This window comes from Camelus bactrianus, chromosome 18, assembly GCF_048773025.1.
Source record: "Camelus bactrianus isolate YW-2024 breed Bactrian camel chromosome 18, ASM4877302v1, whole genome shotgun sequence".
NCBI classification, from domain to species: Eukaryota; Metazoa; Chordata; class Mammalia; order Artiodactyla; family Camelidae; genus Camelus; species Camelus bactrianus.
The window spans coordinates 34091954-34118581 of NC_133556.1; the positions used below are offsets into that span (position 1 = coordinate 34091954).

The 26628-nt window shown below is 55.3% G+C and overlaps 1 protein-coding gene and 1 non-coding gene across 7 annotated transcripts in view; one reads left to right on the top strand and one right to left on the bottom strand.

The window, feature by feature from the left end:
* Positions 1–9018, top strand: part of CLEC16A (C-type lectin domain containing 16A) — a 196337-nt gene extending 187319 nt beyond the window's left edge. For 5 of the 6 annotated variants that reach the window (XM_074346794.1, XM_074346790.1, XM_074346792.1 and 2 more), the window contains one exon: positions 5464–9018. In XM_074346794.1, the coding sequence (XP_074202895.1) occupies positions 5464–5819 (356 nt within the window). In that variant the 3' untranslated portion in view covers positions 5820–9018. Of the gene's footprint in view, positions 1–2098; positions 2223–5463 lie in introns of all 6 variants that reach the window. The other variant, XM_074346795.1, reaches the window with a different exon arrangement.
* Positions 9019–21391: 12373 nt separating this feature from the next.
* Positions 21392–21523, bottom strand: LOC123618808 (small nucleolar RNA SNORA72). Its single transcript, XR_006727283.2, has one exon. It is a non-coding gene; the product is annotated as a small nucleolar RNA SNORA72 (small nucleolar RNA).
* Positions 21524–26628: the final 5105 nt, after the last annotated feature.

Here is a 26628-nt window from a genome sequence, read left to right on the forward strand (position 1 = left end):
CCGGTTGGGAGCCGTCTATGAAGTACACGCGTCTTTCCTTCCAACGCGCATGGTTGCTCTAAAGCCAAACGGAAAGCCTCAGCCCGTTCGTAGAGGCCCAGGTGCAGCCCCACCCGGTGGAAGCTGGGCTGTGCAGCTCCTGTCGCGGGAAGAATAGACCCCAGATGGCCACACGTCCTCTGCCAGCCCAAATGGGTTCACCCCCGATGAGGCGTCAAACTGTTTTGACACTCAGTTGTGTCTTCCGCCTCCACCCTCTGCCCATCCCAGGAGACCTTACGTTTCCTGTCTGTGTTCGAAAGAGGCCCACGTTTATCTCAAGTACAGATTTCCTCAGCTTCCCATGGGGCCTTCAGTCTGAGCGAGCCAGGTTTTGTGGATGTCAGACCTGATCTCAGCAGGGTCCCTCCGAGCGTGGCCCTCCACCAGCCCAGCCCTGACACCCAGCCCAAGAGGCTCATCTCTTACTCCCGCGGCCTTGGTCCGCCATCCCCACCACATTAACTTCTTCTAAACAAACAGATTTTTGTTGAGTCCCTACTGTGTACAGGCCCTGGAGACGGGGGGGGAGCGAAGCAGGGGATGCACAGACTGGCAGGGGTGGCCTTGTCCATCAGGGGGTCACACAGATAAGAGCCCAGTTACAGACTGTGCAAGGCTCCAGGAAGAGCTATCACTGGAGGTGAGAGCCTGAAAATGAGGGGCTGACTTGGGCCAGGGCTCCCTGAAGAAGGCGGCCGTCGGGTCTCACTGTCCGCCAGGGCCCAGCCCAGAATCTGACTAGCGACACATTGACTCCTTTTCCCCATATCCCTGGGATCTACCTATAATTTCCGCTCTTCCAAATACAGACCTGGGGGATGGTGTGTCTTTGGGAAACAGCCCCCGTGCCCATCAGGGCTGAGGCCCACGTGGTGGCTACAGGCCCAGCGCAGGCAGAGGGGCCGTCACCTGAAGGGGGAAGGGAGCTGCCTGGAGGTGTCATGCATTTGCTGGTTGCCCAGAGACACCCTCCGTGCTGCTTCTGAGTCTCCTTCATGCAGCAAAGACAGATCGTGGACATTTGAGAGTGGCTTCTTAGCAAGTGCAGGCCCTCAGATGGGGGCTGAGAGATACCCCAGACTGAAGGAAAGGTCAGCTGAATTCCCTGGTAACCAAAGGAACACACCAGAAAGCGCTGGGGGCAAGAGGATTTTATTTTCATTGTCAATTATTTATCTGTTAAAGCTGTGCTGGAGGGGGCTTTACTGTCTGATTTTAATACCGGATGCATGATTTCACCTGTTCCCACTGTCCAAGCCTTCACCTTGTCGTGTTCCGTGGCATGAATTTTAAGCTCTGCTCTAATCCCGAGTTTGTCTCAGAGGTGGCGGTTCCTTCCCAGAGACATGTTCCTAACATTTTTGTTGCAGCCGATTAGAACCCGCCCCTTGGCCGCTTGGCACCTGCTCTCGGATCTGGCTGCTGTGGTTCAGCCTTGGTTTCAAGGGTTTGCATCACCAAGAACGTGGCCAGAGGGCATGGCCTCGTGGCTGGGGAGGGGGTGACTGGGGAGGGGTCACGGGAGGCTCTCCCGGAGCCACACTGGTGGCTCTAGCTGCTGACACGGAGAACCCTCGGCCTTGTTGGTTGGGGTGAGAAATCTACTTGTTTCCCTAAATGGTTTGGCTCCAAATCCCCCAACCACACATCCTTCCCTCCTCAAACTGGCCCAGGGACTCAGGGTTTTCATCTTAACTGCTGCTTCGCGTCCTTCGTGACAGTTCTGTTCCTCCACCCCGGGACCAGATGTGGCTGATGACCCCAAGTCCTTCCTTCGCAACAGGACCGTCGCCATCTCTACCCTGTTGAGTCCCACGAGCGGACAACTTGGCTCTTAGCTGTCTCAATCCCGCCTCGTCCTGGGTGGGGGGGTGTCCTGCCTGCCCGGGGGCTGTGCCCCACGCCCCGCTGTCCGCAGCACCCGCCGGGGCACCGCCCACTGCCCGCGTTCTCATCGATGCTTCACGTCCGTCGCTGCTGTGTCCCCTCTCCGTGTCACCCTTCTCTGTCCCATTGTTAAAGGCTTTCTATGATCTGTCGCTGTGTTTCCCTCTAGTCAGGAGTGGCAGGAAAGGACGCCGGCGAGTGTTCAGCCTGTCGGAGGCCGACAGTCACGGCGGCCACTGGGTTTAGTGCTTCGATCGGCAGCTGGCACGGCACCTCTGGCACGGTCACCGCAGGCAGGTCTCCTCCGTTAGCCTCCTCGGCCCACGACGACCCCTGCACGCTGCATTGCCACACCAGGGGCCCCGAAAGGCTCGCCAGGCACCCCAGGACACCGGGCAAGGGCACAGGGAGACCGGGCTGCTCACCTGAGACATCTTCTCAGCTCCCTTCCCTTTCTGGCCCCATCCCATCTGAGGACCTAACCCCTCTGGCCCTTTAACCCTGTGTCAGCTCCTCCAAGCCAGACCCAGGCAGGCTGGAAATGCCGACCTTCTCTGTGAAACACCACACCAGGCTCGGCATGGGCCCTGAGCTAGAAGGGGTTCTCCAGTCCTATCCCCACAGGGCCCCCCAGTTTAGGCCACAAGGGTTGGGCAGTGGAATTTGCAAAAAACCACAAGGAAGTCAACTCATTGCTTTTTTTTTCTTTTCCTTTCCCCCTTTCTTCCCCCGACCTTGCTCAAAGCTAAGTGGTAGATTCCACCATGTTCCAGCCAGGAGCCAAGTCACCACACTTGTAAGCGTGCTGGTGGACGTGACTCTCCCCTTCTTATGCTGAGAGCTCCAAGTTGCAGCCCCAGGTGGTCTGTGGTCATGCTTCTCATAGGGTTTCCCACCTGAGCCCTCCCGCTGGGTGGCTGCACTTGCCAGGAGGGAGTGGCCTCTGCCTTCTCTTGTGTTTAAAAGCTGCTTCCTCTGAGCTTTGCCCTCAGACTCGCTGCGCTGCCCTTTTCTTCCCCAAGTCACTCGGTCCCACCTCCCCAGCCTGAGCACATCAAATCCTCATTTTTACTGGAAATTGTCACTCACTCGACAAGGGTCAACTCAGCCCCTGCCCCTGCGCCACAGATCAGCTTCCAAGAGTGCTGGCCAGGGACGACGGGGCCCCGCTGCCTTGAGGCAGCCCTACAGCATCCCTCACGGAAACCTGGACGTCAGGCTTTCCCACTTCCGGCTCCCAGTCGTTTCCTGGGCCAGGCCCCAACCTGTGCCCTCAGAGCTTGGAAACACCAGCAGGCAAGCGAGGCCAGAGGGTCAGCGGTAACCACTGACCAGAAACTGTGTTCTCGCCAGGTACCTTTCCCCAGTGAAAACCTGGCAGAGTTCTCCTCCCCCGACTCCCCTTCGAATGCATAAATTTGTAGCTCCCAGTCAGGAAGCAGTTTTCCGTTTATAAATAAGTAAATAAATAGGAGGTTACTTTTTCCTATCAAAAAAAAAAAAAAAAAAACAGGAAGAAGCTATTTTTAAGGGGAAAAGGCTGACCCTTTTATTAAAGCTATTGGTTCTTCTCATAAAGAAGAAACCAGTTCTGTGTGTGTGGCACTGTTTGTTCGTTTGTTTGCTTTCTGATATATTTGATGGCACTTTTCCCACACCCTTGATCATTCTCATCATCAAAAACCCCGTCAGGGATCAGGGAAAGAGGTTTGCTGGCCCTCGTGAACATCTGTGTGCAAAAGGCAGAGCAAAGAGGGAGTCCTCCCAGAGAAAGCTGGGGAAAGCGTGAAGGAGATGCTCCGAAACGCTGTCCCCAGACGGCACAAAGGTGCAGAGGTGCCATTTGGAGAATTCATCATTTCTGAATGGCCTCGTCACCTGCTAAGCTGACACATGGGCCCTTATGTACATAAAAGTTCCTGGACACGCTCATCTGAAGCGAGGTGAGGCCGCCAGAGCCGGTGAGCCCAGTGCTCAGAGCCGCACGTCCAGATGGCATTGGGTCAGAACGTGAGCCCGGGCGTTGACACCAGCCCGTCACCACAAGGCATCCTCACTGAGTGGAGCAAATGTGTCGAAATTCAGAGAAACCAGAATGTGTGTGAAGTGCTTACTCAGCATCTCTGGCCTCACATCACACCTCATTTTTTCCACTAGCACTCACCGGTGTCCCACTGCCACCCTCCCACAGCCAGGACAGACCCAAAGCCCCATGCAGTGGTTTTCTCTGGGCTTTAGTTCTCTTTAAAAAAGAAAGAAAGAAAGAAAAGAAAAGAAAGGCCTCGTGAAGAAGTGAAGTGGGACCTTTCAGAGCTCACCACGTGCGGGAGTCTGGCAGGAAGAAGCGCCGCGGGTCCTTTGGGAGACTGGACCTGTCGCTTGGCTCCCTCTCCATGCTGGAGATCCTCTTCCTCTCCTTCACCCCATTCTGTATGCCCTTTGGTTTTATTTTGCTCTTGGTTTTGCCATTCTTTTGCTCTGTGTTCAGTTGGAGGTTCTGTTTTGTTTTGGCTTAAAAAAAAACAAAACCCAATTGGAATCCCATTAAACCAAAAAACCTGTCTGTCAGCATCCCAGGGCCCAGAGTGCTTTCAGACTTAACGGTCCACACAGTGTCGTCAGTGCCTTGTTGACCCCAAGATCTGTACAGAGGAGATTTGCTTTCCAAGTGAGATGCCCACAGACTTATCAGTGTTTCCAAATCACTGGCATGTGAAGTCTGGGAAGATATTTCCCACGGTGCCCCCCATTCACAGCTGGTGTCTCTGCCCAGGCCAGCTCATCTTTGGAAAGCAAACAGGCCATTTGCCTGTAATCTAATGAAGGATTTTGGAAAGCACCAAAACAAGAAATTGCTGCTCTGAAAATAACTGCAAGAGGTCGAGCCTTCCTCCTGACGTGGTTTCTCTGCGTGGCCCCTGTGGGGACCCCCAGGATAGGACCCGCCTGGGCAATCGCAGCCCCTTTCTGAGTACTAACTCAGCACTTCGAGGAGGAGCAGGGAACAAAACCACAGTCGGAGGTTTTGTTTTGGTTTTGCAAAGCCAAAAAGTTCTACGGAATTCCTTTTTCTTTTTTTATTATTGCAGTGAGTTCCCTCTTGGGTAAATGTTACCAAATATAGACTCTGGGAATGGCCTGAGGTGATCAACACACCCAAGCCGTGCTCTCCCCAAACACGTACTCATCAGATATGTGGTTCATACACAGAGCCTGCCTGGGCCATTTCCCAGTACCCAGGAACCGGGCTTCCAGAATCCACTCACTGATTTTGCACAAGCCCCTGATGTTGCCTTTGCATCACAGGTCAGGGTGACCCTGGGCCCTGACAGATTTACCCCAGGCCTAGGTAGGACTGAATTTACCAGCTTCTGTGTCCCCAGAGGGAGGAAGTGGAAACAAGCTGCTTCCCCAGTGCCATCACCTCCCACCCAGACCTCCCTGGGCCTTTGTTCAGGACCCGAGCAGAGGGTGCTGGTGAGGGCAGAGTATCTCGGGGCTGAGCATACTTTTGTTTTTTCTCCCCCTGCCCAGATGACCCCACAACTACGGAGCAGCCTCAGCCTAACTTCCCTGACCAGCTGGTGATTGTCAATGAAACCGAATCAGATGCCAGGCCCAGCAAGAGCCTGGTAAGGAGCGCGGACACAGAGACAGTCAACCTGTCCCCCAGCCTCATCCCCGCCCAGCAGCCCACCATCTCCCTGCTCTGTGAGGACACTGCCGACACACTGAGCGTGGAGTCGCTGACCCTCGTCCCACCTGTGGACCCCCACAGCCTCCGCACCCTCGCCAGCATCCCCCCGCCGCCCACGCCAGCCGCAGTGGGCACGGGGACCCCGGGCGAGGGGGCTGAGCACCCGGAGCCAGCGGGCCCCACTGAGCAGTGAGTCGGCCTCCCTTGGTGTGTGTGGCCCCGCTGGTAGGGACCCAGTGCCGCTGACTCAAAAGACACCTTGGGGGCATCCACGGTTCTCTGCAGCCCCCAGGAACCATTTCAAACCATCCTTGTGCTCCTGTGCTCTGTTTGAATTGCTCTTTTCCTTCAGACCTCTTTGAGAGCAGGCTGGACCAGCGGAGACACCCCAGTAAACCCAGACGACTGAGGTGGCCGCCTCAGGGAGAGGTTGGGCTCCTGATCTCAGAGCCCACGGCCCCGGGGTGGCAGGACCCACTGGCAACACTTCATCAGCCAGCCCCTCCTCAGTCTCGAAGGTTCTCTGCCACCGTCTCCAGTGTGCACAGAAGAAGCGGACATGGTCACTTTGTGTAGAAATTTGTAGAAAAGCAAATTTCGATAAACATTTCCTTTGGATATTTATTCCTGCTTTTGGCAGCAGATGAGTAGCGTCTATTTAAAAACAAACGTTAAAAACAACAACAAAAAATCCTCCACCCTAAGGCTGGATGTCATGTTAAAAGTGTAATATTACGTGAAGATTTCATTTTCACTTTCCCTTGAACTTCCCATGGTCTGGATTTCAAGTTCTCAGTCTGGCTTTCTCCATTGTCTTAAGGGATTCTTATTTCTTTATTACTCACTAATTCTGCAAGCCTGTGGAATGATAAAAGTCCCTTCCTGGAAAGTTTAGAGTATTTTTTAAACAAAAATAAGGGAGAGACACATATTCTCAGGTACACACAGAGCTGAGAGGGCCGAAAGTTTCTCTGCCGTGGCAGCCCTGGGGGCTTGCGATACCCGGAAGGTCTTTCCATGAAAGGGAACAGTTGCGGTCAGCTCCCTGCTCAGGACCATTCCTCATCTCTCTGGACTAAAACCAAACAGGATGGTTTTCCAGCATCACCCTCAGTTGTTACCATCTCTCTATCTGTCAGAGAAAGGACCATTTGGGACTTCAAAGACTCTGGCCCCAGTGGCCACAATGGAAAGAAAAGGCCATGGAAACCGTCCTCTGTGTCCATCACCTGCCACCCAACTGAGGGGGTGCCCACGTGCAGGGAGACCCTGGGAGCCAGCCCCTAACCAGTGGCAAGGGCGTGATATCTGAGCTCACAGAGTTCACAGGGATTGTCCTGGGAGCTCGGGGTTTGTCCCTCTTCCTCTCAGCTGCTACTGTAAAGATGCAAGCTCATTTTTGAAATGAAAACCCGCACTTCCTTTTCCATTGGGTCTGGATGTGTGCCGGCCAGGCCTCCACCGTATCCGACAAAGCACCCAAGATGTTCTTTCTACTCGGCCAGGCACAGCCAAGCGACCGTCACTTCTCTCTGGTCAGTAGTCAGACCTTCCAAAACTCACCTCCACGTGTCCCTCAGGAGTGTCAGCACCCACAGTGTCAGTGTCAACCCGGCCCAGTTATCAGGTGGCCTCAGGAGGTACTCCGCATGCTCACCTGTTAGAGGATCTCGGTCCCCATCACCTCCTCCCATCCAGCTGCCAGGCAGGGCCTGCCCAGGCCAAGTTTCAACCTCCTGAAGGAGACACACTGGTCCCCCGAGGAGGGGGAGTGGCGCCTGCCTGGATGGGTCTCTCCAGTTTTCAGAAGCCCTCCCAGTAGGTGGGCCCAGCCAGCTTCAACAGGAAAAAGACCCAGCTCAGAAAGGAGGCCTTTTAGGCAGAAATTCCAGGGGCCTCATCAAGGAGGGACTATCAGCAGAGCCCCCACCCCACCCCAGGAAGGAAAGGCAGCGGGGACGGAAGAAGGGGAAAGCCGGTCCGTGGGGAGAAAGGGCATGTTGCCGGGGGCCAGGCTCCACTCCCCCAGCAGCCACTGATCTCCTGCTAGGATACTGGAGCAGGCAAGCCCCAGAGCCACTCCTGGTTTTGAAATGACTCTGGAGCAACAGAAATGAGAGAAGGCCAGTGACTTCCCAACCAGTGGCGCTGTAAGGAACAAATCCATGCAGGTGGACTTTCCCCCGAGACCACTAGCCTATCATCCAAAATCCAGTGACTCCAGGTGGATTTGTGACCGCTGAGCTCTACAGTAGAAAGGTCTTGGGCCAGGGGGACAGCATGCCTGAAGGACCTGTGGCAGCATCGCCCAGGCCTGAAGAGCTGAACGCGCCCCAGCCTCCATGGCTGTTGAATGAAAGGTGTCAGTTGGGCCAAGCTTCTGCCCCATGCCTGGCCCAAGGGTAGGCTTCTCCCCAGGTGGGCCTGCAGGATTGGTCCTGGGGCAGCCCACAGCCAGCTGGCTGCCAGGTCTTGGTGGCAGTGAGCAAAGCTGTGTCTTCAAGAGCACCCTGAAAACCTGACAGTAGGGGCACCCCAAGACAAGCCAGTCCACGCAGCGTGCACTGGGTCTCTGGGGCTGGGCAGAGAGGTGGAGTCAGGAATCCTCGGCGACCTCAGGGCAGGGGCCACGGCATGTGACATGCAGGTACCAGACCTGGCCTGCCACCTCCACATCTCTACAGAGAGAGGGGGTGGACCAGTTGGGTTTGCCAAGTCAGCAGTAGAACTGGCCCCATGAACTCCCAATCTTCGGCTTTGAAGTTGCTGGGGAGAGGCATCTGTCCTTCTGGCCGAGGCCAGGAGCACCCAGGAAGGAGCAGGAGGACCAGCCCCAAAGCCAGGGTAAGAAAGCCAGGCGGATGCCCCCACCCCCGGGGGGGTCCTTCTGCCACCAGCAGGCCCTCTGTGCTGCCCTTCCCCCACACCAAGCCTGCCCGCTTGCTGCTCTCTGCGGAAGGCAGCTCCCACCTAAACACCCGCATCCAGGTGACCCGAGGGTGAGCGAAGAAACGCACCTCTTTACAGACATGCACTAGATTTCTCTAAGGTTTCAAGATGCACTGTTAAAAAAGACATGGGGTGAACTGATGCTCATCTTTTCTAGACGCAATAAATAAGAAGTATTTAATGTAGTCATGATGGCATTGGGCATAAACTGTAAGAGTTCCTTTATGTTCCACTGAGCTGAAAATATGTAAATAATTTTTGTCCCAAGGAGGAGCAGGGGTTGGGAAAGCTCATGCTACTGGGCTGTGGGGACCGTTCCTGGGAAGTACCTGCCCTCGCCAGCATGACTCATGCTTCGTGGGTACTGAACACGACGGTGGAAATGAAAACTGGAACTTCCTTGTAAATTGAACTTGGCAATAAAGTAGAGAACGTTACCAGAATATGGCTGCTGCTCCCTGGTTCTGTGGCGGGAAGGCCACAGCCCAGCAAAGGGGAAGGTTCTCTGCTGCCTGACCCCTCGACCTGCCACAGCTGCTCGGGGGTGTGGCAGCCACTCCCCTCCCTACCCCCACCCTGGCCAAGTATTCCCCAGTTCCTGAAAGGCATGTTGGGTAGCTGGGAAAACCTCAGGTGCTCCCTTCAGAAAGGGCCCCAACCCCAGGCAGGTGCAGTGAGCCTGGTGTGTGTTCTGCATTTCTCAGCTCTCCAGCTCCACCCAAGCCTCCAGTTCCACATCTAGGAAACAGGCTGGTCACAGCCCTACCTCAGAGGACAAGCGCAGGGCCCGGCTCACCAGGGCGCAGGGAGCCTGTGTGATGCTGCTGCACCTGGGGCAGCGAGACGGGCTCCCCACCAAGGGTAGAGGTGGGAGAAGCCGCACTGGGCCAGGTGCCATTCCAGAGCACACCAACGTGCACTGGCGTGAGCTCCAGAAATCCCTGAAAATGGGCGTACGGGGTCTTCCAAGAAACTTCTGATGCACCAGCTCAAACAGCCCAGAATCAGCTGGACCTTCTGGGCCTCCAGGTAAAACCCATGTTGACTACAAAACATAAACAGGGTACCCCACTTATGGGCGGAGGCGGTGCCGACAGAGAGTGGGGGCCGCTGCTGAGGGCGGGGCCTCCCTGGGTGGCCGGCCTCGCACTGGCCGCCGGTAGGGCTCCCTTTCCCATCAGGCCCGGGTTCCTCGCTGGCCAGTTCCTCCCAAGTCTGCCCACAGGGCCCGAGGCGGCGAAGGCGCTGGGGCCCTCGGGCTGAGGTTGGACCCTGCTCTGCACCGGAGCCTGCTGGGTGCATGTGGACACACGTGTCATGATGATTTCAGTCTAGACAAAGAAACTTGCTGGAAGGATATCCCACGAGAAAGTGGAAGACAGGCCTCAGGGCGGGCAGAACCAGGGGCAGCAGCTGCTGCGGCCCCGCTTCCTCCCCACCCCAGGGCTCCTTCCACAGGGTCTCAAAGCCTCGCTGGGCCAGGCTGCGGGTGGGAGACAGGCACCAGGAGTGAGGAACTGGGGGGCAGGCGCCTGCCTGCAAGGCTCCTCAAGACTTACGCACAAATGAGCCAATTGAGGCCCAGTGGGGCTCTGCGACCTTCCCAAGGGTCCTGGAGGGCAGCCCAGGCCTGCAGTCATCAGACACGAATGGGTGGTGTTGGAATCATCTGGAACACTTGTCCACAGTCCAGAACCATGCGCCGCCCCGACCTGGTCAGTGAGAGCCCGAGATGGTGTCCGGTGGAAAGCCCTTGCGCAGAGCACCACGGAGAGTGCTCCATGGATGCTGGCTTTTTCCCTCCTCTGCCTCCCAGCTCTTAGGGAGATGCCCACTTCTCTGCAAGGGGTGGAGTCTGGAGCCAGGGGCCAGGTCACCGCCCTCTTCTCGGGTTTCCTGTCTGCAAAGCAAGGACAGGAGCAGGCTGCCTCTCGGTTTGTTAGGATGGAGGGAGTTGCAGGGTCGGCAGCCTCACCCAAAGCTGGCAGTGTCCCAGTGCTTCCCCAGGGGTCTGCCCTGGGGGGTCTGCCCTGCAGGCCTGGCCAAGCCTCCTCTGACCGTACCTGGAAGGTGGAAGGGCAGGTGAGGGCGGCAGGCCGCGTCCTGCCAGGAGTGACACTGTATCCCACCCGGAGAGGACCACTTCCCAGCCAGCCGCCTGCTGGAAACCCCCTTCTGGCTTCCTCATGGCCCTTCGGGGTGGTGGGAAAAAACCCTCAACATCTAAAGTGCTTTTCTCCAAAGGAAGAGAGGCTTGAATCACCAAGCCAGGAACACACGGGGCTTCCTGGAAACTCACTAGTGTGCAGATGGGCTGGTATGAGGCCTCCCCGACCCTCGACAGGTGGCAGGGGTTCACCACACTCCCACCCCCAGAACCTCCACTCCACGCCCCTTTGCCCAGCCTGCCCTGGCCCTGCCTGGCCTCCTCCGGGGCCACACGCCACCCAGCTCAGCCTGGATTCCCTCCAGAACAGCAGCACGTGCCCAGCTGAACACGCTGTGCTTCACACAGACCTGAACTGTCAGTGCCTTGACTCGACTAACCTTACAAATTTATTTATAAGGGAGACTTGACCGCTGGAAACAGCAAACCACTACCACTTTGCTGCATTTATTTTGCAGGGCTGCCGTGTCAAATTACCACCGACTGGGTGACTTAAAACAACAGGAGTTTATCCTCTCACAGTTCCGGAGGCCAGAGGTCCAAGATCAAGGGGTCAGGTGGGTTGGTTCGCGCTGGAGGCTCTGCGGGGACGTCCCTGCCCTGCCTCTCTCCTGGCCCCCGGTGCAGCCGGCCATCCTCGGCCTCCCTCTGCTCATAGGAGCATCACTCCAGTCTCTGCATCTGTCTTCACACGGCCTTCTTCCCTCTGTGCCTCTGTGTCAAGTCTCCTTTCTCTTTTAAGGACACCAGTCCCTGGATTTGGGACCCACTCTGATCCAAGATGATCTCATCCTGAAACCCTCAACTTCATTACATCTGCAAAGACCCTATTTCCCAATCAGGTCACATTCCCAGGTACTAAGAGTTAGGGTGTGGACATATCTTTTGAGAGAGGGGTCACCATTCAACCCAGTCTACTTGCCAGAAGTGAAAAATACCAGAAAAGTAAATACAACAAAAGCAAATCCTTGTAATTAAATTTTAACCACGTCCCATTACCTGCCATGGGCTCTGGGGCCAAGGCCCACCTTCCCTCTGTTCAAAAGGGAGACAAGCTGGTGTTAGAGACCTGTTAGCAAGCAAACAAGACTTTCTCTTTGATGGAATCAGAAGGGCTGACCAAAGAGAAGCAGACAGTTCATTCTGGGACTCAGTTATTTACATCTGTATCTCTGCATCCCTTAAAAGCATCTCAGGACCGCCAGATTGGAGGTGCTGCTCTGGTGCACACAGATCACCACTCACGGGGTGGTGCCAGCTGTGGGGTGGTTTTTTGTTTGTTTGTTTGTTTTCAGTCTTCCTTCTCCAGTAGACTCACCAGCAGGCAAGGATTGTGTCTTATTTGACTCAGTCTCCCCAAGGCTGAGTCTAGGGCCTGGCATGCTTTGGGTTGGGCGCTCCGTGAATGTGTTGGGTGGATAGAAGAATGGGTGGGTGGAGGGTGGATGGTCATTCTTGACCACAGTCCCAAGTCCCCGAAGCCAGAATTCCATCCGCGTGTCTGTGCCCATGACCCTGACCTTCAGCTCCACCCTGTATGTCTTCACTCTGGTGTCTTTCAGGACTTCCCAAGGTCAGCCAGAGACCTTTGAAAGCATCTGCCAGGGTCGAGGTGACAAAGACAGGAGAATTTGAGGGCCACCATCAAAAATTCTGTGTCCCCCAACCCTCCCCAGGTATCTGAGCTGAGACAGCTACTACCCATATCTCCACATCCACTGAAACCCCATACAGGACCAAGTAGGCTTCTGAGCCGGCAGACCAGGTTCAAGTCCCTGCATTGTTACTCCCCAGCCAGGTGGCCTTGAGCACGTGGTTAAACCGGGGCCCTCCCTGGTGGGACCTTGGTCATGTAGATGAAGTGGGGACAGGTCAGCTGAGCACTCGGCGCCCAGCCTGGGGCAGCAGCCCTCCCTGGCAGCCCAGCTGGAATCAGGAAGGGGCATCAGAAAGTAAATAACACTCAGGCCCCTCTCAGATACCTAGAGCCAGCGTCGCTGGGCTGGGGCTGAGCCATGGAAATTCTGTGAGGCCCCTGGGTGGTGGTGATTCTGGAGGGCAGCCCAGGTGAGAATCAGCCCTGGCCATTCCCCCGCCCCTTGCCGCAGCCATGCCCTGGAAGACCCGGGCTCTGGGCCAGGACAGGCCCTCTGCACCTGCCCCTCTTCCCCTGGCACCACCCCGACCTCTGGGCCCCCAGCTGCAGCTTGCTTGTCGCCTTCCAGAGGCTGTGCTAAAGTCGGTCCCCTGCCTTCTTCTGTCAGCACCCACTTGTGTCCTTCCTGTTTCTGTTTGTTCGATGCAGCCAAAGTCTCATTTTGGGAGCCCAGAGAGCAGAGATGAGGACGTGCTGCGGCTGGTGTATTGGGGGAGGATCCCAGGAAGCAGGGTAGGACCAGGGAGACTTAGATGGAAAGGGAGAGGAAGCCTGGGGCGGGGCCTCACCTGTCTGCCCGCCACCCTGTCCCCTGATTGCTGAATGAGCTAATCCCTGTGTAGCTGGTCTAGCCCTGCAAGTAAACTGAGGTCCCCCTCTGGGAGTCTCCCCACTGCTGCCCCTCTGTCCCCTCCCCAAGAAGGCAGCTAAAATATCCAAGCTGCTGCCCTTGGGGGACCCAGGGCCTCCCCTTTCTGTCATCCTGCCTCTCTCCAGGCTGGCATTAACCAAAGTCACTGACAGCGAAAAAAAATAAAGAACACAGGCCACAGGAATGTTCTCTGACCAGGGTGCTGTGCAGAGGGGCCTTTTTCAGCCTGAGGCGGACGCCCAGCTTCCCGGCCAGGGAACCGGCAGAGGGCCTCATGTGCCTCTACCTTCCTGCTTCTAGAACGTTCGAGAGGAGCCATGAACCCGCTGCAGCCTGTTCTGGAACAGAGTGGGTGTCAGAGGAGGTGGCTCTTCCTGCAGCTTTTATTTTATTATTGTTATTATTATATTATTATTATTAATTGAGGCAAATTCCCATCACATAAAATTAACCATCCTAATGTGAACTGAGTAGATTTGTTCACAGTGTCGTGCAACGACCACCTCTGTTTAGTTCCAGAATGTTTTGACCCCCCACAAAAGGAAAGGAAATCCCAGACCCCCCGAAGCATCGCTCCCTGTTTCCCCTCCGCCACCTATCTCTCTGTGTCTGTGGCTCCGTCCGTTGATCCTGGAGGTGGAGTCCTGCCATATGTGACCTCCTGTAACTGGCTCATCTTGCTCAGCACGACGTTGGCCAGGTTTGTCCCGTGGCAGGCACATCCGCATCTCACTTGTGAGGCTGGCTAATTCTCCGCCACGTGGACGGACCGCGCTTCATCTGCCAGCTCAGCCGCTGGCAGATACCAGGTCGTGTGCTGCCGTGACTGTGAGCGGGGGTGGGTTCTCCTCCAGCTTTTGATGTCCAGTTTGATTGAGCAAGCACTCGACCGAGAGCCACCCAAGTGCACTCCTGGGCTTCGTGCTGGGGACACGGAGGTGACCTGGCACAGTTGCTGCACTCGGGGAGACTGGGTCCACCGCAAGCAGATGGGCAGGCAGATGTTACGTCCCAGCTCTCCCACTTCTCCGGCCTCAGTTTCCTCACCTGGAAAATGGGTCTTTTGAGAGTAGGTCAGCCCCCTTGTGTCCCCAGTTCCCTCTCCCCACGCACTCCACAGGTGAGGGTAGGAACCACCTCCTTGGTTTGTTCAATCTGCATATCTGTGCCAAGACCCCCATTCTACTGTGGCTTCTGTGCCGAGCTGGGCTCAGCATAGATAGATGATGATGGTAAGATGGATAGAAAAGCAGGAGGGCGTCCTGACGTGAGCCTGTGCCTAGGGGACCTGCCTTAGCGGCTACTCTAGGCCACCGAGGCTGCTCTAGGAACTTCAGCCTTGGTGCTGAGACCAGTAGATGCAGTGGAGGATTTAAAGCCCAGACGTGATGTGATCGGACATGTGTTGCAAGAGATCGCTGGGCCTGCAGAGAAGGATGGTCAGGAGTGGCCCATTGCAGTGGGGAGGGGTCACTGGGGAAGTGGGTGGCCTGTGACATATTTAGGGTGTAAGACCTACAGGTCTGTTGGACTGGCCACAAGGGAGAGAGCTCAGTGTCCCCCTGAACAGCCATCCCCTCCTCTCTCCACTCCTTTCTTCTTTGATGTATTTGAGGTTTCTCTTCTACTCTGTTGCTTCCACTGATAGCCAAATGGTTGCATAGGTCCCAGTGACAGTTTGGCAAAGTATAGAAAAATAGTATTTTCCACATTCCCGCCATGAAGGGACAACCCCTGTCAGCACACTGGCAGATTTCCTTCCAGTCTTTTTTCTCCACATCTTAGCAACTGAAATAATACAGTGGGTGTGATTTCATGTCCTGCTTTTGACACTCAGCCCCTGGTCTCGGCTTTGTCTGTGTTCCTGGAATCTCCGTTTCCAAAGAGTGAAAAGTGCCACGGTGAGGGTGAGTCCCTCAGGTTCCCCGTTGCCTGGGAGGTGGACCTTAAAGTTACTTCCACTTTCATTATTTTAAATGACCCTGCAGTGAACACCTCGATACACAAATCTTTGTCCAAAAGAGGTTTGGAGCCTAGGTCGTAGAATCATAAATCACTTTAAGGCTTCAGGCTGGTTTTCTGAAAAGGTGGGACCATCGAGCCTCCCACCAGCAATATGCCGTTTCACTACCACATCCTCAGCCTGAGTGTTGCCAGTTTTTAAACCCTCCCCACTTTTACAACCCAGGTCAGAGCTCACCTCCTCTGCAAAGCCTCTTGGGATGTCCCCTCTGCATCCTCTACTTTCCTGTGCCAGTCGCTCCCCTCCCTCTACTTGCTCCAAGTCCATCCCATGGACTTTGACTCTGGTCTGGTGCTCCCAGGCATCAGGCGCACGAGCGCTCCATCCCTACCCAGCTTCCCGGCCGCAATCAGCCAGCACATTTTGAGCCTCTATAAGATGCCAGGAAACTTCCCCAACAACCTATGAGATTGGCATTATGCACTTTTGCAGAGAAGCCCCTGAGACCCAGCCCAGAGAGGCCAAGTGACTTACCAAAGTCACACAGCTGTGAAGTGATATGGCTGGGGCTAAAATAGCAACATCTCCCACTTAACAGACACTTCCTACAGGCCAAGCCCAGCTAAGCGATTTACATGCCTGGTGTCAGTTCATCCTCCCAACAACCCTCCTGTGCTGGTACAACGATTATCGCCATTTTACAGATAAGGAACCCAAGACCCAAGGTCGCCCAGCTCAGAAGTGGCAGAGCCTCGAGCCAGAGTCTATGAGGCTCCCAGTCATGCCCTTCGCCTCCCAGAGAGCAAGGCCAGGGGCCCCCACCCAGCGCATGCCCAGCGGAGCAGGCCCCTCACCGGCTCCAGCGAATTCGCAGGAACTGCTGGGAACATGCCCTATCTCGAGGTATTCTGTCGAACCTGCTTATCTCCTGCACTTTATTGACTCAGCTTTCCTGCCAACCTGCCTGGGCAGGAACAACCCTTCTTGGACCACTGCTGCCAAATACCTGGGAAACTGCACCCTCTGCCTGGCCTTGGTGGTATCTGACCAAGAGAAGAGGTGATTCAAAGCCCCACCGCCCTCCAGCCCCTCCTTGGGCAGGGAGGAAAGATTCTGCCTCCCTCATCATTTGAACATTTATTCAACTAACACTGATTGAGCACCTTCCAGGTACCGGGCCCTGGGAGGCAGCAGTGAACAAGTCACACAAGATTCCATGACCCCTGGAGCAGACCTCAGGGAGGGGGAGGCAGGCAATAAAGCAAATAAAGACATAAATTCCCTGGTGACTAGAAAGTGCTGAGTGCAGGAGAAAATACAGTCAGAGCTGAGGAAGGGGGCTCCGGCCAGCCAGTGAGGAAAAGAAGGGGCTGCAACTTAAATAGGAGGGTCAGGAAAGGTTGTGCTGAGGAAAAACAGGTGAGCAAAGATTAAAGGAGGCGGGGGGGGGGGAACATCTGGGATAGGAGTATCCCAGGCAAGGGAATGGCCAGTGCAAAGGCCCTGGGGCACATTGGAGGAACTGTAAGTGCTGGTGTGGCTGGGAGGGGCTGGGGAGAGTGAGAGCTGAGATGAGTAGAGAGATGATAAGATAGACTGGGGATCCTGGGAAGCCACTGGGGGAACTTCGACTTTTCTCTGAGGGGGATGGTGAGCCCTGGGAGGACTGTGAGGAGAGGAGGACCATGCCATGACCTGAGTTTTAACAAGGTCACCCAGACTGCTGCGTGGAGAATATTCGGGATCAGGGTAAGAGTGGAGGCGGTTCGGAAGCAGTTGCCAAAAATCCAGTTCACCCATCTGACAGGGCCCTGTAGCTTTGCCCCAAGGGCGCCAACATGCATGTATACACATGCATGCATATAAACATGCACACGTACACACATGCACTTGCATACACACATGCAGAGACCCTGGGGCCAGACAGACCCAGGCTCTACCCCTGGCTCCACAACCAAGTTTCCTTGTGACCAAAAGCAAGTGATTTCCCATCTATGAGCCTCAGTTTCCTCTCCTGGTAAATGGAAGTTCAGATACCTTCTTCCCAAAGCGCCCAGTGGGCAAACTTTGCAATTTGCCAAGAGGAAGGGTGGCGAGCGGCTGGCCCCCAGTGGCACCCGCACAATGACCTTTCTCCTTTAGGTGCCATGGGATGGTGGACCAGGTACCCTGGTCTCTGTCTCTAGGGAGTGGGAGCTTCTGGGCAGGATGGTCCTAGGCTGGGTAGGGGGCTGCAGGGACTACCTCTGCCCTCAGGGAGCACCCAGCCCCATAATCAGCCTACCATGAGGTCCAGCCAAGGGTCTAGGACCCTCCAGATTCACACATCCTCCTTGGATGCTTCTAAGCTGTAAGAAGGTAATGATGAGAAACGCGTGTGGGACGCACGTTCTAAAGGTTGAGCCTACACTTCCCTGCCCTGAGTTATTCCACAAATGTGTATCGTCATTGTCATCATCTTTGTTTTCAGCGGCATCATCTTCATCCTCATCTTCCTCTTCATCACCATCATCACCTTCACCCTCAGCATCATCTTCATTATCATCTTTATCCTTGTCATCATCTTCTTCGTCCTAACCCTCATCCTCATCACCAGTATCTTCATCCTCTGCACCACCTCTGCATCAGGCCCTGTGCTAAGCATATTGTGCTGATCCATCTCATTTAATCCTCTCAGTAACTTTGTGGGGCGGGTGCTAGCATCTCCCCATTTTCCAGATGAGGAAAAGGGCACAGACAGTTTATAAGACTTGCCCAAGGTCACAGATCTGGGAGACAGGGACTGATTCCCACCCTGACAGGCCTGCTCCGGGGCCCTGACCTTGACCCCAGCCCAGCGGGGAGGCCCATCATGGGCCCCAGTGGCGGGCTTCGCACTCAGGTCCTGCCCCTGCTGGGACCACTGTGCCTCGTCTGCATCTGCACAGAGGTGCACTCACATCCGCTCTGCCTCTCCCACAGTGGCTTCCTTTCCCCTGGGTCAGCGAGGGTCAGAGAGGACAACTGGGGGGGGGGGCAGACTCGCTGCAGCAGTAAGTGCAGGATTCGAACCCGGGCCCTCTTCCCACACTGCATCTCCGTGGCGGAGCTGGTGAGAGGGAACAGCCTGTGAGTCTGGGGACAGTGCTACCATCCCCAGAACACGGCCCCCTCCACTCCAGCCTCTAGAGACCCTCTAAAATCACCCCACCTGCCTCAAAGTCCCCCAGTGGCTCTCGACATCCTCACTGGGTCCCCCAAGTGAGAGAGATGCCTTGAGGGGATCTCAAGTAACCTCAGATCACAGGAGAGAGAGATTCCCATTTGTCTATTCCCTTCCGGTCCATCAGGTGGAGGCAAAGAGAGAACCCCCATTGGGTGCTTGTCTGTCTTTAACAGCCATTTGAACACTTGCCAATTTCCTCTTTTTGCAAAAGAAAAAAGCCTCCTCCCCCACTCCTCCCTCCTCCAGTCTTCAGCAGGCAACCTCTGGAGCCAAAACGGTTTTATTTTCATCGCACTCACAGTTACCTGCTACTCATGAGAAACCGGACTGGTGTTCCGCTGGTAGCAATAGTGTGAAATGTCCTTTTCAATTAAAATTAGCTTTTCAGAGGGTTGGGTTTAAAATAAATTTGTTAACCGTAATGACCTATCACCTCAAGCCTGTTCAAATGGCCATCATCAAAAAGACAAGAGAGAGCAAGTCTTGGCGAGGACATGGAGAAAAGGGAACCCTCGTGCACTGATGGTCGGAATGTGAACTGGTGCAGCCACTGTGGACAGCAGTACAGAGGTTCCTCAAAAAACAGAAAATAGAACTACCATATGATCCAGCAATCCCAGTCCTGGTTATGTATCCAAAGGAAATGAAATCACTATGGCAAAGAGAGATCCGCACCTCCATTGTCCCTGCAGCATCATTCACAACAGTCAAGACACGGAAGCAACCTCAGTGTCTGTCAATGGACGAATGAATAAACAAGGTGTGTATATATACACAACAGAATGCTATTCAGCCATTAAAAAAAAGAAGGAAAGAAATCCTGCCACAACATGAGACAGCGTGGATGGACCTCGAGGGCATTCTGCTAAATAAAGTACGTCAGAGAAAGACAAACACTGGACTATTTCATTTATATGTGGAGTCTAAACAAATAAACTCATAGAAACAGAGATCAGATTTGTGGTTACCAGGTAAAGAAAGGGAGACGAGCTCTGGCTCAGCCCTGGAGGGTGGGGGTGGGGCTGTGAAAACCCAGAGACGATGGGGGATGAGGCTGGGGTCTCAGAGGAACAGCGTGGAAGTGGGCATGGCTTCAAGACACACATGAGTTGAGGGCCTGAGACGGGCCCTCCCTGGTGCCCTCAGCCTGTGAAGGGCCTGCAGAAAAGCCAGAAGTTCCTGTGTGCCTGGGTCCTGAGGATTCTGCAATCCAGCTGGAGGCTCGAGGGTCTGTGTGTCCACCTAAGACCAGGTGTCAGGGTGGCCTGGATACGCAGATAGCAAGCGGCCCAACGCAGTCAGGGTGAGGTCTCACTCGGCCACAATCCAGCTTCAGAGCCCAGGCTCCCACCTCCTGACTCAGCAACTTGTCACCTTGGCAAAACCAGGACCATCAGTGCTCCGCCCGTGTGGCCCCAGCCCAGAGCGGCTCCGTAACAGAGCCCTTGGCGCAGCCTGGGGGTGGCCGCGATGGGCAGGGCCCGGCCCACTTCTTTGAAGGAAACCTCCAGGCAGCCTGTTCCTAGAAGGGGGGCCCTCACCCAGTCTTTACCTGCCAGCACCGATGCCCATGGCCAGGCGGGTCCTGCCCCGTCTGTGCCTCTGGAGGAGGGAGGGATGGAGTGGTCAGGGAGCCTCAGGCAGGGCTCCCGGGAGTGCACCCTCCTGTTGGTGCCCAGGAGATGGGAGTAGCAGGAGGCATCAACTCCAAGCCCCCTGCCCCCCACCCCGAATCTGGCCAGTTTCTTTCTGCCCCTCAGTTTCCTCATCTGATTCATGGACACAGTAATAACTTCCTTCCTGGGCTTGTGCCAATCAAATGAAGTCATGTGCAGGGCTGGCAGGGCTGTGTCAGGAAGCCCGGACTTCATAATGTGTCCGTGGGAAGCCCCAGTGGAGTTTTCAGGGGATAAAATAAAATAAATGGAATGAATTTTAAGATATATATTGATCAGCTCAGAGGAAAGAAAACCAGATCCCAGGGGCTGGCAATAAAGAGGGAATTCAAGGTTGAGTGAATGTGACCTAAGGTGGGCGATGGACTTCCTGCCCACCTGGGGCCAGAGGATGTGACCATGGAAAGGAGCATGGAGGTGGGCAGGGACAGAGAATCAGCAAGCAGCCCCCCCCCCATGAAAGGGGGCTGTACTCTGCCCACCCCCCACCCTGGGATGCAGCTGCCCATGAGCTCACGGTGAACCTGAGAAACCACCAGAGAAATCCCGCCTCACAGACAGAGCCTCACCTGGGTGGTCCCTCCCCGCAGAGCGGTCTGCAGCTCTGCCACCCCCTGTTTGATGTCAGCACCACCACCAAACCCCCTCCTTGTCTACCGCGCTTCTCACCAACGCCTCGTGGGAGTGTGGGGTTCGCGTTGAGGAATTCAGGGAGGGCTGAGTTTCTTGCCTGTGTCCACAAGGTGAGGACAGAGGGAGCCTTGTGCAGCAGGGGGATGAGGAGACACTGAAGTCTCTGGAAGTCCTCCGAGAACTGGCGGCAGGCACAGGCCTCCCTCAGGGGGGCAGAGTGCAGGTTTGGGGATCTTGGGTAGCCTCAAGGGATAGTGGCCTTCAGGAGACAAACTTCTAAGAGCTGAGCGTGAAGATGCCTGCGATGGGTGCAGGGACCTAGGGGTCCCTCCCCTCACGCATCACAGTCTGGGGGCGAGACTGGGAGCTTCATCCAAGGGCCCTGGGGCTGGTACAGGAGCGCAGAGGAGGGGTCCCCTACCCAGCGAGGGAAACGTGGCTTAAGAAGGAATGGGACATTTTTTTTTCTAGAAAATAAAACACAGTAATTTTACAATTTAGCTAGTGGCACCTGGTAATCATCAAGTTAACAATGGTTATCTTAAAAATTTATTACACTAGCTGTGCTATCATTTCTTGAGTTGGTCAGATACCTAGAGTCACAGACATTCCCCACGTAAGATGCATCGTATAAATCAGACTTGGTTTATCGCCAGCATTTATAAAACCAGACCTAGGTGAAGAACTAGATCTGGGGACACATGCATGGTCTTAATATAGCAAATGTTTAGTCTGCCCTGATTATTACAAAATCAGAACAGCGAGAATATTCGCAGGGGACATTTTTTTCTAGAGATGGTGGCAGGCCTGGATTCAAATCTTGACTCTGCAGAGTAATGCTGAGTTTTCTTGTGCCTTAGTTTTCCCCTCTGTACAATGGGGGTACTAATAGCCATCCTCCTGGGCCTGGGGGGGTGGGAGGAGATACTGCCCTTGGTGGGGCAGCTGCTGGGAGGCAGGCCCAGAGAAGGATGCCTGGGCTTATTACTAATGAATGACGATGAGTCACCCAAATGAGCCACCGTGATCGATCTGATGCAATGAATGGGCAAATGAGAGAAATGAATCAATGAATGAAACATTTGGTACCTGCCTGCAGAGAGGGGATCTGATCCCAGGGAGGGGGAGAGGCCAGCCTTGAGTCAGAACGAGGCCAGAGGTCAGGTGACGGCTCCCCACCTCGCAGGGCACGCACCCATGACACCCGTTAATCACTCCCCGGGGATAACGTGCCAAGGGGCTCAGCGGGATTCCCCCACATCACCTTTCCTGCAGGCCAGGCCTCCAGGCCTTGCGACTCACAGCTCTGCTCTCCCCCCGCCCTCCCCCCAGGGCCTGGCTGACACTGAATCAGGGCTTTTGGGGGGTGGGGAGGAGTGAAAATCCAAACTCAGCAAGAAGTAAGGGGCTGTGGGCGAGGCCGGGAAAGGGTCTCCTGGCCCCTCTCTGGATAAGGGGACCCCGCCCATGGCTGCAGAGCTTGGAGATCTCTAGGGTGGGACTGGGTGGTCCTGTCCCCACCTGCTCTGGGCTGAGCTTCTGAGTGCCGAGCTCACACCTCCCAGTCAGCCCCACTCACCACAAGAAGTAGTAGCAATGGCAATGAGAGATTTATGGAGTCGGGCACCGCGCCAGGGGCTGCCGTTCATCTCCCCATCTTACCAACCAGGAGCTAGAAATAGGGAGCCCTGCGGCACAGCCGACGGGGCACTGATTTTCACCTGTAGAAACGACAGTCCCGTGTGCCCTTCATCTCTTGGTCTCGATATCCCCATCTTACAGAAAACTGAGGCTCAGGGTGGCTGAGCAGCCCAGAGAGGGGGATGGGAGACCCTCGGGAGCGCTGGGGGAGGAGGAACAGAAATAAGGAGGCCTGAGTGAGGACTCTGGGGACAGCCAAGGGCTGCCTCCGGCGATCCCCACAGGGGAATTTGGTGCTGGGGATTTGAGCAGTTGGACTCTCAGGCTGGGGCTTTCTGGCCTCTCACTGGGGCCCCTTTGGGAGTGGGGTGGTTGTGACTCCATCCAGCTGTCCACCAACCCAAGCAGTGGCCCTCACCAAAGCAGTCTGCCGAGCCTTCCTGGGGCGTTAATTTGCACAAGAAAAGGGGACCAAGGGAGAGGGCAATGCCAGCCCACAGGCAGGACTTGGTGACTATGGTGAGCTTCAGGCAGACTTGAGCCCAGTTTCCTCTGAGGGTGGGGGTGGGGGGCCTTTCTAGAACGCTATGAACCTCTGGACAGAGGGGCACCCATGTCATCGGCCTATGGGCCAACCAGCCCCAGACGGGTCTGGGAATTTGGAGCCTAGCCAACCTCGAAGAAATGCAGATGTTTTCTGTGGAAGAGGGTGGGGAGGGGAGGAAGCAGCCCTAAAGCAGTTTCTCCCTCTGCTTCTAAATGTGGTTCATCACAAGTGAACCCTTCCCTCCCCAGACAGTGAACTCAGGGCTGGCTTAAATACTCCCAGCGACATCTCTGACCCCATGGATAGGGGGCATCTCGTGTCTGTGTACAGGACACTGTGCTTAAGTAAGTACTTCACACACAGGGTCTCCAGGAAATCCCACCACAAGGCATGAACAGAAGCTGCTCATTCCTCATATTCCAAGAAGCCAAGAACAGAGAGGTTGAGTAACTTATCCTGAGTTACACAGCTCAAGGAGATGGAGCCAGGATCAGAATGCAGAACCGAAAGATTCTGGGCCGTTGTTCTTTTGACCGCACACACCTCAGCTGCCTCGAGAAATATTTGCTGAACTTACTGACCTGGTTAAGTTTATTACAGTCTGTCCATACCATGGATTCTCCCCATTAAATGGTGATTTGGAAATTTTGCTTCCACTGAGAAAATGCTCAGGGTGTTTAGTTAAAGGAAAAAGCAAGTTGCAAGAGTTTGAAAAGTACAATCCCATTTTCGTTCATTTGAACATGTTTGCAAAGTGGGGTGGGGGGAGGTAATAGCTCAGTGATAGAGCGCATGCTTAGCATGCACAAGGTCTTGGGTTCAAGCCCCAGTACCGCCATTTTAAAAAAAAAGCGTTTACATAGAGAAATGACCAGAAAACAGTTGTATATTACAATGCTGGCAGCAGTGACCCTGAAGGAGGGACAGCCAGGTCCCACAGGGAAGGATGGGGCCCAGCCTGCCAGGCATGGTGCCACCAGTCTGTCCTGCCTCATTTGTGATGGAAGCTCCTATGTCCTGGGATAGGGGACATCCTCATTAATGGGGGTCTGAAGGCCAGTGACAGTATCCAGGTAGGGAGGCCCAGGGACTCTATGGCTGAGGTGGGAGGGACTGGGGGGAGGTACATGGGTGCCCGGGCTGACTCTTGGACTGACTCTTCTGCCTAGGTTGCCTCCCCTTCCACCCTCATTGTCAAACCTGTCAGTCCTTGAGACCAGCTCAGACATCTCCTCCTCCAGGAAGCCTCCCTGGATGTCCCCGGCAGGCATGTTCCTTCCTTAGCTCTTCTCTGGATTCCTCATATGGAACTTAATGCTTCTGGCCTCCTGCCCTCAACCTTGATCTCTGTGAGAGCTAAGGACACAGCCATGTGGGATTCATTTCTGTAAACTCAGCCTTCCCACGGGGGCTGCCACAGAGTGGAGCTTAACACCCGCTTGGTGGGCCCATGGCCACCTGGAACTGTACCCTTCCTCCCACGGGGCCCTTTTCATGCCTTATCTCATGGAGTCCTTACCACTGTCCAAAGGTGGTGTTTATTCCCATTTCACAGATGTAGAAACTGAGCCTCCAGGAAGCTAAGGAGCTCCCCTGGGGTCACATAGCCAGCAAGTGGCAGAGCCAGGATTCAGACCCAGGCTGGGCTGTGTCTGCAGGGTGTCTCAGAGGGGGCTAACTTCCTCTGCCATGCTACATCTTCAGAAAATGTCAGAATCTGGTTTCTCTTTCAATAGCTGCCATGAAGAGGTCTGAAGCATGGCAACCTGAGGCAGATGTGAGTACTAGACTTGCAGTAACTCCCACGTCTATAGTGCCTGCCCTCACTTTCTCCTCTGCCAACCTTGGGAGGTAGGCACACGCATCCTCATAGTACAGATGGGGAGACTGAGGCCCAGGAGGTCCCAGGCTCCAAGGCTGGCTCGGAGGAGAATAAGCCCCAGCATGGTCCCTGAACTCTTGGTTTCTGAGTCCAGCTAAGCATGTGGAGTCACCACGCCCCTCCCAGCACCTGCTAAGGGACATCTGAGAGACCGGCTTCCAGCTCAAAGCCTAGTTTGACTTTCAGGAAAGAAGCTGGGGGAATTGGGAAGGGATGGGAAAGGGGTTAAGTAGGAGATGGGCATACTTCCTGCAGGAAGAAAATCTACCCTTCACTTCTGGGAAACACAGTGGCTCAGCGATAGTATGGTGCACTTTGACCCCCAGCGGAGCACCCAGCTGTCACTGTCGACGGCACAGCTGGCCTGCGTGGAGTCTGCATGCCTGACGTCCAGGTGTGCCTATCCGGCCACCTGTCTGGCCGCTGGACAGGGCACCCAGCTGGGGCTTCTGCCAGGTGTCTGGGGAGGGGGGAGCTGGGGTGGGCAGCTCGGGCTGGGTCATCCCAGCTGAGCCCTGAGCTGGCCTTGCTGGGGCCCAGCCCATGCTGATGAGGCAATGTGAGTCCTGTTTCCTGTTACTGTGGCTATGCAAATGGGGGGAAATCAGGGCCTCTCCTGGAGCAGTCTTCCCGGAATGACGGCATCGATTGTCCTGAGAAATCTGGGCCCAGTGGGGCCCCCACGGGAGGGGGAGGGTGTAAATGGCTGAGATCCCTTTCTCTCCTAGTGCAGCTCTTGAGGAGGGAGTCTGCGGACTGGGCTGCTGCCCTGCTGGGAAAGCGTCTTCAGCTCAGACCTGGGCGGATTAGTCACATGTCCTGCCCACCTGGCCCAGGCTCCCCGGAAAGCTGGGTGGCAGCTTCCACATCACATCACTGCACCCTCAGCTCCCTGGTTGGGGAGCAGGAAGCAGAGGTGGCCTCGCTGGCTCTCGCTCCCTGTCCCAGAGACCGCCACACCCAATCCCCTCTATATACAAATGAAGAAACTGAGGACACCAGGCTTGGCCAGGGACTCGCCCAGATCTGCCCCCTCTCCAACTCACCTAGACATACCCAGCAGCAGTGGCAAACCCCTGCTTGCCACCAGAAGCCTGCTGGGCCTCCAAATCCCTTTTCTTCTGGTCCTTGCTACCTCACCAGGCTCAGGTCCCAGGGTGGACCTGGAAAGCAGGGATTCTCACCACACCCCTGGTGAATCTCCCCCACCCTGGTCAGGCTGTCCAGAAGGTCACTCTCAACAGCCCTGCAAGGAAACTGACTATTTCACTCCACTGTCCTGCCATCAAGTTTTGCTCAAAGTCAGGCCCCACTGATGGCCTGTCATCAGGCCCCTTCCACCCGGTATGGCCTCATCTCTTGGCATCCCTGCCTCATGCATATCCCGGGTGCTGCCAGAACTCCTTCAAGCTCCCTCTTGGGCCTCCATAGCTTTGTCTGAGCTGTCATCTCTTCCTAGGATGGCATTTCCTCCACCATTGCTTCTCTAACTTCTATTCATCCTTTAAGACAGCATTGCCACCTCCAGGTAGCCTTCCCAGATACCACCAGCAGGACCAGGTGCCTCCTCTGGGCTCCCCTGCACCCTGCACATCTCTCCATCACTATATGTGTGACACTGAGCTGTCCTGGTTTCATTAGCTCCTATCTCTTCCCCTGACCTGGGGGCTTCTTGAGGAGTTGGCAGAGAAGGTGAGAGGCAGACTTAGGATTTTCAGCTGACAGGGTTGTTGAAGGATTGGACATGGGGTGAGTCAGAGGGAGGTGTCAAGGAGGGAGTGACCCGATATGGCACTGTGCCTTTCCCAGAA